At 30.4% G+C, this 13,236-nt stretch overlaps 1 protein-coding gene across 1 annotated transcript; it reads left to right on the top strand.

Moving 5' to 3' along the window:
* The first annotated feature begins 10,473 nt into the window (after positions 1–10,473).
* On the top strand, positions 10,474–12,810 carry LOC102585440 (uncharacterized). Its single transcript, XM_006361272.2, has 5 exons — positions 10,474–10,601; positions 10,732–10,807; positions 11,239–11,822; positions 12,042–12,207; positions 12,295–12,810. The coding sequence occupies exons 1-5, from the start codon at positions 10,596–10,598 to the stop codon at positions 12,312–12,314; spliced, it is 852 nt and encodes a 283-aa protein (XP_006361334.1). The 5' UTR covers positions 10,474–10,595; the 3' UTR covers positions 12,315–12,810.
* Positions 12,811–13,236: the final 426 nt, after the last annotated feature.

The raw sequence follows: 13,236 nt of genomic DNA, 5'->3' as shown, positions 1-13,236 counted from the left end.
TGTAATATATAGATATATGTGTCAAATTACATATTTCAAATCATGTGTTACACTGACGGAACAAGGAACAACATAAACTACTAAAATAGCTTGATCACCATGAATGACCTTATCCCTTTTACTACTTAAAAAATAGGTCAAAACTTAAGTTCAAAATTGATGGATATGGTCGATTTTAAAAGGAAGATGGATGTCAAATCGATAGATTGTGCATTGTCGATTGCTTTTGTGAAACCTACAAATAGGGTCGGTGAAAATCGAAGGACAGTCGAATATGTTGTTCGTTGATTTTTTAAATGGTCGTTTTTTTTTTATAAATATACATAAAAAAAAATATAGCTACTTGAAATTGAATCTAGATATTTTATATGATTTTGGACAATTTTATCCCTCGACCACAAGACCCTTTCATTACTAATATCATGGTTTGTTGTTTATTAGTTATACATAACATAATATCAAATCGAATGTATCATTGGTTATTCGTAGTTTGGAAAAGTGTATCAAACAAGGCAAAATTAGTAATGCACAAAATTACGATTGATGCATGCAATATTTTTTTCTAATCCCAATACATGTAGGAAGTGTGGTTCCGAAAGTGACTTTGATTCGCCAGTTCAGGCTCAACTTTTTGTTTTACGTTAGCAGACCTACAAGTCGGATCAGGGCTCTACGCTCTTTCTTTCTATGTAGGACTATACCGGGGAGAGAGGGGAATGGGTCTAGGCGGCGAGAAAGACAACTATATTTTGAAAAAAAAATTCCTCAATGAGATGAGCCTCATGCACTAGACTGATGGATAAGAGACTAAAAAGAGCTTGGGCACTCTACGTACGATGTAGATGAACTCCATCACATAAATATCGATTTATTTCGTATGGATCAACAATAAATAGTTATTTCATCTTATTCCCCCTTGAGAGGTTCCTCTCTATCTCTTTCAATATATCATAATAGATCAGACCATCTATCAATCAGTTTGAAAATAGCACACTCATCTCGTTTTTCGTTCATTTTCTCCATGTAAACATAGCAGACATAATAAAAAGCAGGTGAAACAGTTAAAAGTACTCGCTTCACGTCCCTAAATTATAGATGTAGTTTCTCCTCTATATATATGTATTATGAATTTGTATAGGGATTATGATGCAAAGTCAACTATACTCAAAATTAAATTTAGTAAATCCATAGAAAAAGGAGATGCATGATAGCTAGTCAAAGTGAGCATAAAGTGCACACAACTTTATTATGGAGGAGATAACTCCACATCATGCAATTAGAGACTTAATTAATTTAATAATTAAATCAAGAACATTCCACATCTGGCAATTCTCTCGATATAAGCAGATTATCATTTGGCATTACTCTACTCACATGCCCTTAATTACTGCTTTACTTTTAATTAACTTTTCTTGATTACTGTGATTTTCCCACTAATTCTGTCGAGTTGCATTAATTAATTACATTTTTTTATAAACCATTTTGTGGTTTAAATATCTTAAGTGACGAACTTGGTGACGCCAAAGAATTCTCATTTAATTTAATTTATATTTGTATAATACTTCTCTCATTGATTAATCATTTGTGTAAGCATTATTCCTAACTTGGTAGTACGTATGTCGGCTGTATGGGTGTAATTGTTCTTTAAAAGTCAAATCGAATCGAACATTATTTGATGCAAATAAATAAAGTGATGGTTTTTTAAAATATTATTAGTTATAACACATTAAAGACGATAACGGCAATAATATATTTAAAATACCACAAAGTAAGGTCTGTAGAAGATAAAATATACGCAGACTTTAACCCTACGTAGGTAGAGAGATTGTTTCCATTTAATATTATAATATTATAACAAGAAATTAATAAAAATAAAATTGAATCGAACCAAATTGAATGTAAAGTATACAAAATTGATTAAATATTAGTAAGTTTTTCCACAAATTCAAGTGATGTACTGATGTTGCACATTATCTAGTAATTTTCTTTTATTAGCAACTCAGTAATCGATCAATATGTGTTCTGATGCAATGGTGGAGTGCTTCACCCTTAGCCAGAGATTCGATTTTAGATTTGAATCTTGGGTATGAAGAAAATTCCATTGAAAGCGTCACCCCAGATGAGCTCTGCAATGCATGATCCGAATTTAGTCGAAACTCACTATTCTTTCTTACATTTATTCTTTTGGTAAATAATGAGTTAGGAGTGCAACCTTTGCATGGTTGCAATTTCTGCCACGTAAATCAAATCTTTCTTGAGCATTGCATGCATAAATACAAACTCTTATAGTAAAAATATTACACTCAACGAACCTATGATACTCTTTATCAATACTTTGTGTATCACATTACAAGTTATTATTATTTTACATATATAACAATGAGACATTTCGGTAACAATGCAACTCTTACATAAAGTCTTAAAAATGTACCAAATTAAACTTGTTGAATCGTATCAATATCGAAGATGTATAAAAATGATTGAAACGGTTTTGAAAATTTTATTTTTAATAATATACAACAAAGTAATTGAAATTTGATATAGTATTTTATTTGCTAAAATAATCGGGGCCCTCCCCCCTTCGCCCCTACTTAGTACTTATCATCATCCATATATTAGACACTATTAGAAATAAAGGTTTTTTTTTTCACTTCGAAAAAATAGAAAATTTCTATTATAAAACATGATTCATTTATTAATTTTCAATCGAATCAACTTACAGAAAAAACACATCATAAAATATTAAAATACTGAAAAACTTTCTAACGGCGGAGTGAATAGGCATATGATGTACTTCACTAGTGTTTAAGCAAATATGGCTCTCAACATATTGAACCAAACCTAATATGGGGGAAAATAACATATGATCACCACATGCTAATTGTCTCCTCACTAACTAACTAAACATATGGTTTTTGGATGAACATAAAAAAGAGAGGCTTAATCATCACCACCAATTCTTTAAAGTAACTTATGTGCAAATAGTGCAATCCAATCACTTCAAAAAAGTTAATAGGCCCATGCCCTCATAAGGGGAAAGGACAAAAAAAAACTCAATTTCTTCTTTGAGGGTCGCTACGCTTTATTAATTTTTACTCAAATAATAAGTGATTTAATGTTAGATCATTGTCATATATGTCTTTATGAAAATGTATTATAACCAAAAGATCATACTCATCTCTTCCTAATTGTAAGCTGCCCTGCTGCATTCGTTTTTGTTCAAATAATAAGCAATTTAGTTTAAAATAATTGTCATATGTCCTTATCGAAAATAGACTCTTATAACTAGAAGATACTCTTCTTTTCCTAATTGGAAACGATTAGTTCTTGCTCAAATAATAAGCAATTCAATTTTGGATAATTGTCATGTGTCCTTATTGAAAATAGAGGATTCTAATAACCAAAATATACTCTTGTCGTTCTAATTGGAATTAAGTGGCTCTGCTTCATTAGTTTTTGCTCGAACAATAACCTTTAAAATATACTATATGTTAGCTAGTATTGATTAGTTGGATAGAGCATAAACAAATTTTATTTATTTTTTAAATTTATTATGGCTTTAAATATTATATTTTTAATAATAAATAAATTTTAAAAATTAAATTATTTTAATTATAAAAATATGATATTCTAATTTTAAGAAATTTGCATTGGTTGGCTTTTTTGAAATAATTGCTTAGAGGATGACTCTAATTTCATATATCTTTCGATTCATGTACCTTTTAAATCACTACCTAATTATTTCTTTTAAGCAAAACAATAAGAAAACGTTAAAATATGATCCAAAATTTTATAAATTATTAAAAATATTTAGACAATAATCTAGAGAGATGTTGTACTATGTATGGTTGAAATGTAAGTCAACCAGACCTCTTTTGTTGGGACACGTGTTGGTCTGACTATGACATAATCAGTGACCTTATTTGTATGGACACGTGGCTCCACATTCTCTATAGTCCTTTTTTTAATTGCTTGGAGTACTAAATTGTCATTAACTATGTTAATCCCTACGTAATTGTGAAGTATAAGTACACATATTATTATTATTTTATTATAATATATATTTCATATCGTGTTTACACTATGTACTAATGATATTGAATATCTATATGCTTCTTTCGTGTTTCATCACTCATTTCATGAAAATAACCTTTCGATATGATGAATGAATACGAATTAATTCATAAGATGAAACAATTGAAATTAGGTCTAATATTATTCCAAATAGAAAAACATTCTTATTGGAAGGGTAGGAATTTTTCATTGGAAACCGGACCTAAATTTTAATAATTATAATTAGCATATACTTATCAAAGTGCAAATATAAGTATATTCTTAAAAGTGAAGATACTTATCAAATAAATGTACGGTTTACCTAGACAAAGGCACTAAATAATGCATTTCTTTAAAGCAAATCACATCAAGAGATAATCATGAGTACTTAGTTGATAAATATTTGTCCACAAATCAAAGTTAACTTAAATATGATTAGTTGTTCAATATATATATATATATATGCGTTGAGAGATCGGTTCATAGGGTGTATTAGGAATAGTCCATGTATTATGTATGGTATTATTTAGTACTATATTTGGTAAAACTTTTGGGCCTATATATAACTAATTCATGCATTAGTTATACACCCTACATAGTATTGTAGGATGTATAACTAATTCCTTATATTTGGTAGTATTAGTAATACATAGAATTTAATACCATGAGATTAATTTACGTATAGAAAAAGATATCCCTCAAATTCTTTAAGTCATTTTGTGTATTTTCTTGGTTTTATGTTTTATATTTGTGCTAGTACATTTATTTAAATAAATTAGACTCTACAAATTTTATTATTTAGAGAGTCGTTTGTTAATAAATAAATCCAACTAGCAAACTTTATGTGTAAACGAAGATGGTTTATTCGATTTTACTATTGTTTACTGTGTTTTTGGTTTTAAAACTAGATGGTCTATCTTTTTTAAAATTGAAAATTGATGTTCTATGAATGATCAATCTATTAAGATGACAATTATTTACCCTCGAATAATTCAAGTGAGAAAATAGCAAACATGACAACACATTGTTCTTCTCCTAACTATGTTGGGTTTTAAAAGATGTGAATGGAAAATGAAGAGTTACGATTTTTATGGAGAGTTGTGACTTTAATAAAATGTTGTGACTTTTATGAAGAGTTGTGACTTTTATGAAATGTTGTGACTTTTATGAAAGGTTGTGACCTTTGCGAATGGTTGTAACTTTTCAAATAGTTGTGACCTTTCCGATAAGGCACAATAAGCATTTGTTCATACTTTCCTTTGTTGTCTATAAATAGAGGGATTTCCTCTCATTTTAAAACAACCAATTTTCTGGACTTTTTCTTCTATTACTAAATCTAGTATTCTAAGTGTACTTTACTGCCGTTGAGTGGTTCGCTAACATCGTGAGTATAGGTATCGATACACCGGTGAGTAAGATCATTCTATCTTGAGAGGATATATTCCATTAACCTCGGGTACTTGAGGGGAATAATTTCCTCAAAGACACACTCTGTGCATTCAATGGGCTCGATTTTGTTCTTTGAAAAAAATATTTTGTATATTATTTCTAATTTGTTTCTTATTCTATTTTCTCTATTGATTTTAATTTTCTAGTTTGAAAAATACTCTTTTAAACTTTGTTGTTTCGTACCAAGTTCTTCAAAGTTTTTGTTCTAAGTATCTTAGGAATATAGGATGAACAACAAACTAGTTGGAAGACCACAAAAAAATAATATTGTCCAACAATTATCTATCTTGACAAAATTACATGAAATAGAAAATCTCATAATAATTCAAGTGTATAATTTGAAAGAAGCTTTTTGTAGTGTTTTAATTCAAACACAAGATTATGTCACGACCCAGACCGTCGTGCACAACCCTCCGGTGGGAGAACCATTACTACAACCCAAACAAACAAATTTTATGAAAACTAAGGCATTTAAAGATACGGAAACAAGTTTAAATGGCTACAAAAATGGAGTCCCCATAAACTCCAAGGTTTTAACAAACAACTAACCAAACTAATGCGGAAGAACAACCACTAGAACCTGAAAGTCATTGTACCAAAACTCTACTAACGACAAGTCTAAAAACAAGGAGTACAACCCCGAAACTAAACAACCCCTTAAACAAAAGTCAGAGTCCAAAAAGAGTGGACCTAAACAAGAAAGATCCATGGCAGCCTAAAAGAACTGGCTCACCCTTGAATTCGTTCACACTCAACAGTCACCTAGCTGAGGTCTATCAATAGCCGCCTAAAGATGTCATGTATTCAACAAAGAACAAGCAAGTGCAGTATCAGTACTTCACACTCAACAGTCACCTAGCTGAGGTCTATCAATAGCCGCCTAAAGATGTCATGTATTCAACAAAGAACAAGCAAGTGCAGTATCAGTACACAACCACAGTGTACTGGTAGGATCACGCGACTATTCCAATAAGTGAAACACATGCAAGTAACCACAACATTATAAAACATGCATATACCGAGCATATACAATATTAGTAATCTTTTCAGGATCAATGTAGCATTACACGTTCTCAATAATATACATTGGTTATCAATTTAGAGTAACATACGGTCTCCCAATATCAATCATCATTCGATATCAACGTAATCATCACAAGTAGATACACAACACAATTCAATGGTCCCTCTTATGGAACCCACACCCAAATTGTTAGCATATCGGAACGTGGTACCCGATCCAATTTTTATGCCGGAATGTGACAACTGATCCCATACTTATGCCGAAACGTGGCAACTGATCCCATGTTTATGCCGAAAAGTGGCAACCGATCCCATGTATATGTCGGAACGCGGCAACCGATCCATTCAACAAACCACAATCACAATCACAATGTATATTCACACAATCATACAACAAGAGGTGATTCATGGCATACAATTATTCAATTATCCTCATTTACGATTGGGGTGATCAATAATGCAACATTCGCATACATACATGCATTATAATGAGCAATTACAAATATGTATCACACCAACATGAAATCACAACCATCACCTACCTCGAATCCAAGCTTGAATCCCCTAAGGCACTTGAATTTTCCCTTTTCGGATTCTATCCGCTTGTTCTAGGTCTACTAACAACAATTTATACGTAAGGATCAACAATCAAATGTCTAATTATCCGGATTATAACAAATAACCCTAGACCAAATATAAGATCCTAATACCCAATTTAGGGCTTTTTCCCACTATAAATCACAGATCAAAACTCTCCCCCATCGATAATTACCTAAGAAATTAAGTTCTATGGATCAAAATACGGATTCGGGGAGTGAAAACCTTACCTTTAGCCTCAAGAATGGTGAAAAACAGTCAAGAACTCGCCTGGGGTCGTCTCCTAGCTCTCAAAGTCGAAAAGTGCAGAATAAAGACGTTTTGGGGTTTATTTACGACCTTAAGTCGCGTTGGACACGCCACAACGATCCTCACCGTGCTATAGCGTCCCCACCCTGGCGGCAAAAATCCCCGCCAAAGCGGCTTACACGAAACAGTGAGCTATTTTAATAATTTCAAGACCCCATCTTACAACACACATTCAACCAACGACACTCAGAAATTACCAGTTCACGCCAAGTTCAGTTTCGAGAGTTCTACTCGCTCGAATTCAATTCCGTAAAGTCGTACGGATTTCTTAACGTCTTAGCTATCTACTAATGTAATCAAAATCATAATTAAATCAACCAGTTGTTACCAGATTCCCATAGACTTTACTGGCTCCGATTTCGTCCAAATTTGTACTAGGCTAGGAAATTCCAAGTTACTACCAAAAAGTTTTCTGACCCCAATTCTTTCCCATTGGCTTTTCCCTAACGACAGAATCAGGTCGTTACAGATTAGGTGGGAAGCAATAAATCAAACACTTAATTAAAAAAAAAACTTTACACTACTAATTTACGCATAACTAATTCATACGTTATTAATTTTTGTACCAAACAATTCCTAAATATTTTGTATTTATAAATTTGATATAAACATTTGATACCGATAAAAAAAATTGTCATATTTTTTCTCACCAAAAAAAATGTGATGGCAATAAGTTGGTACATGAGACATGGGGGGCCTATACATTTTTTGAGGGGCCATGTAGAAAGATCTAGCAATTTCTTTTTTCCTATTTGTTTAGATAGCTCCCAAAGAGAGATGGCCAAAATTCCTTTGAAAAGAATATAATGTTGGGCTTCTCATTTTTTTCAATAAGTCTGTGTTTTGACAGGTAATTATACATTATGATTTAAAATTAGTGTTTAAATATATGATTTTTTTCATATTTCAAAATTTTCAAAAAAGAGTGTTTTGAGATTTCAAATTATGATTTTAAAAATGGTTATATTTGAAAAAAAAAGTTTTACCATTTTAATATTTCAAAATTTTCAAAAAAGCATGATTTGAGATTTCAAATTATGATTTGAAAAAATGTTTATATTTTGAAAAAAAAAAGTTTTACCATTTTAAATTTTCTAAAAAGGGATTCATGATTGGTATGAAGATATCGTTTGTGTCATGTGAAAATATTATATTAAAATATAACTAATTATTATTAGTATTGATTAGTGAATATTTATAAAACTATGTGTAGTCGAAAGTTTGTGATCACAAAGATCTATTAATGAAAAGAACATGCAGATATATATGCGACTTATCAACCTCGTCATGGATAGATTATCCAGATTAGGGTCCATAAGTAGTGACAATTTGTGATGTCTTAGGATATTTTTAATATATTATTTATGAGTTGTGCATCGCTCATTTCGTAAGATTTTTTAAGAATTTGAAAAAATTGATAGTTTTCACAACATGTGAAATTTTCATGTTTATTAAAAAAAATTGCCAACGTAAAAAATTCAATTTGCAAGTCTAACTAAAACTTTAACTTTATATTAATCTGATTATATATCATGATTTCACATCATATGTTCAAACAAACCATAAATATATGCTAAATGCATTTTAAAAGATTATCACATATCCAAAAAACATACTGGTACCAACTGCTCTTAAACAAACAATATCCCTCACTCATACTGTGTGTCTTACAAACATGCCTTTTTTCTGTGGTTCTAGTCAATTATTACTATCTAGCTATATCCTCTCATTTTATAATAATATAATGTTGTTTGATGGGGACAAAAAAAATCATTCAGGTAGACACTTAGTTATTTGAAATTTATAAAACTAAAGTTATTTGATTGTACTAATTATAAAGAATATTTGAAATTATGCTTGAATATACTTAAATACTACTTCAAACGTGAGTGAATTGTAAAATATATTAGTACAAGTTATTTTTCAAAATTGAAATTCAATTTCCAGTTCAATTTGAAATTTTCTTGGTCAAATACTAATTTTAAAAGAAAGTAAAATTTTATCCCAAATAAATAAATAAATAATTTTCATGGCAGAACGAATCTTAAAGTATCATTAGAAACTATGATCCTAAACATGTCACATAACAAAGTAGCTATAAAATCATGTTATTATAGGCCAAAATATAATTTTCTTTTACAAAAAAAATCATATGCAAACATACATTATTCTTCTTGAAATAAATTTAAAATGAAAAAGAGCGAGTACATTATAAATTCATTCGTCCTCCATTTTACTTTAATTCCAAAGGCATATTTTGATGAACTATTTTCGAATTTCATGCACAGATATAAATATACAATATTTCATATAAAATTTGATATTTATTAATATCATTAATTTTATCTTATATTTTTTTTATTTAAATCAACCAAGTGTCTTGTGGTTTGGTTGGCCTTCTCTTTTAAGTTTGAACCCTTGATTGTCAACAAAATAAGAAAAGTAAAATAAAGAATGAAATTTGACAGCAAATTAGTTATATTAGTAATATGTAATTAAGTTACTAGTGGTGTCATCAAGGGGTGAGGGTTAATAATATAAATAAGTCATGTCGTGGTGTGACAATAACCATTAGATAATAAATCTTTTCTTTGAGATTGCTCATCAACATTAATATTTCTATACACTGTCAGTACAAAAAATATTTCTCTCTATATATATAACACACACAATCCGATCACCAAAACATTAACTATATGTAATATTCTTAGTAAGCGAGAATAATAACCTGAAAAATGAAACACATTGTAACCTGCTATAACACGTTAAAACACACGTAATATAAAGAGTAGCCTCAAGATTAGCATATTAATCTTTAATCTAATGGAAGAAATCATAGCCACGTTTTCAAAGTAGTACACTATCCTCAAATTACTCTCTCCCATGTGTGTGTATTATCTTTATTTTCTACATAGGAAAATGTTGCATGTTTCCTTTTAATTGGTCCACATATATAAAAAAAAAAAAAAAGAGATCTAGTGCTTGTATGTTTTGGTATATATATCATTAGTGGAATCATCAAATATACTAAGAGAGTGAGAAACTCAAATCTTTATTTATTACTCTCAATCCAAAGCTTCTTAATTATTGGCTTCTAGGATTCCAACTTTTCACTTTGACTTAATTCTTCCATTCAAACATCATCACAAGATTATTTTTTGAATATGAAGGTTGGTCAAAATTCAAGTTTTGAATTATCACAGATATGTTTCATAGTTTTCAAATGAACGACAGACTTGTTAGCATCATAGTTTGAATGTATAGGTTGATAATTAATTTATTCTTTGTTTTGGCTTGTAGTTCTTTAATTGGATGCATAACAAGCTCAATGGGGGACAAGGAAGTAGGAGGTCTAATGCTATTCCAATTACTACAAGTATGACTTCTTTCTCTTTCTCCTAAAAACACGTTATTCACACTCTTCAAGAATGTTACTACACTTACATGTCAGACTGTCATGCATTTTTAAAGTATCCACGACATCCATTACATCTTCGTATGTGCTCATTAGCATGCACCTAGCTAAAACTCGTACATTTCAAAATTGACTTCATCATCCGATATAATAAACTCAACATGGTCCGACCCTTTTTTTTGTCATTTTACGCATGTTGAGAGCTCAGTGCACTCATTAACCAAAAGACAATAAATTTTGGAAATTTGAGAAAATAATGGATTGTCTCAATATTTTAGTACATTGGTCCTTAATTCTAGTTTTGGATTGAATCTCAGAATGCTAAATTTGTTTAACTAATCAACTAAGGAAAAATAACATATTACTAACTAATTTATTTTTCGTCGTTACAGATCATATAAATGAAGAGTTCAAAGATTGGCCAGATTCCTTGTTAGCAATTGGAACTTTTGGCAATAGAAGCAGTGATCTCAAAGAACAGAGCAAATTACACGTAAAAAATGATATCGAAGACGATGAACAAACTTCTTCTTCTCCAGATTTAGCAGAATTCACATCTGAAGAAGTCGAGAAATTACAAAAAGAGTTAACAAAATTACTATCACGAAAACCATCACCAACTACTAGTAAGTCTGAGTTTGTCGAGATCAAGAACAATGCTGTCAATGATGATGATATTCTTCCATTGGACAGATTTCTTAATTGTCCATCGAGTTTGGAAGTTGATCGTAGGATTAATTCCAGTAGATTTAGCAGTGCTAATTGCTCGGATGATTATGATGAGGAAGAAATCGACAGAACAATAAGAGTAATCATAGGTAGATGCAAGGATGTCTGTAGTAAACAGAGCAAAAAAAAATCAATTGGGATGAAATCAATTTCTTTTCTTCTCAAGAAAATGTTGGTTTGTACAAATGGTGGTTTTGCTCCTGCTCCTAGTTTACGTGACACATTTCCCGAATCAAGAATGGAGAAGGTAACTATTTTTTCGACTAATTTAAGATTTAAGTTTGATGAATTTCATGAACGAAGCATTAATTAGTTCTAATTAGACTTTAAATATGTCCTTACCTTCACTTTGATGGTTCAATATTTACTATTAAACTCGCGATATTTAATATTATTGAAATTTTGATATATTTTTAATATTTATAGCTAGTTTTTTGTATTAACAACTTTATATTTATTATTGTAGCTTTTGAGGACAATGCTTTCCAAGAAAATACATCCCCAAAATGCCCCTAGAACATCAACAAAGAGATATTTAGAGGAAAAACATCCACAAAGAGAAGAGAAAGAAGAGGAAAAAAGAGAGGAAATTTGTTATGATGGATCTAAATGGGTGAAGACTGATTCTGATTGTAAGTAATATTTATTAATATTTTCATTAAAAAATATTATTAGCTTGATTATGTTAATTAAAACTTTTATTTTTGGTTTTTTTGCAGTTATCGTCTTGGAAATATAGATATCGCCTCTTTGCTAGTTGTTCCATTTCAGAAAATGCCGATGTATTATATGATAGTATAAAGTTTTTTAGGGCAAAAGGGTCAAATTTACTCATGTACTATCTGATGTCTCTGTTAGACTTTTGTTCTATTATTATCCACGTTAGAGGTCTTGTTTTTGTTGTGAACCCTTACTATAGGGTGAAGACAATCGCCTATTCCTAACGGAAGGATAATATTAGATCAAAAAACTTTGTTCGATTGTAATTAGTACAGGGACAAATTTGACCCTTTTTCCAATTTTCTATTTTCTTCAATCCTGTTTGGGTTTTTCTTCAAAGAAAACCTTAATGGCCCTCCAATATTGTTCTTGTCCCTTTTTACATGGTTGTATCTGTTAATAATGGATGCAACACATGTTGTGTGATGTTTTTTATAAAAGAAAATCTTGTGATTTGTACTCATCTGTTGGGAATGTTTATACAATTTTATTTTATTATAGAAATGTAGTACAAGAAGTCTCTCCACTCTTCTTTTAAGTACTATTGTCTATTTGTGATCTTGAAAATGTTACCTAAGTTGGCATGATATGTGTTGTTATTTAGCAAGTAAGAGAATGTCAAATCAAAATAGCATTAGTTTATATTTTTTTTATTTTTTTTCTATGTCATGATTGTGTGCATGCATGAGATGAGATATGGACCCCTTTTAATCTAAAAAAAAAAGTAAATTATTACATCAACCAGGGTGGGTGGGCAGAGACGGAGCCAAGATTAAGAGCCAAAATTATTTTGTCAAAGTATGACCGAGCTCGAACTGAACTTCAATAGCATAATGCTACACCATTAGAATAATTAAATTGGTAATAGATTGATCGGTTAAAAAAATGTAAATATTATTAGTTTAAATTGATAATTACATTTAAGTGTGATTAAATTGTAT

The sequence above is a fragment of the Solanum tuberosum genome, unplaced genomic scaffold (assembly GCF_000226075.1).
Source record: "Solanum tuberosum cultivar DM 1-3 516 R44 unplaced genomic scaffold, SolTub_3.0 scf00344, whole genome shotgun sequence".
NCBI lineage: Eukaryota > Viridiplantae > Streptophyta > Magnoliopsida > Solanales > Solanaceae > Solanum > Solanum tuberosum.
This window is presented reverse-complemented; position numbering and strand designations above follow the sequence as displayed.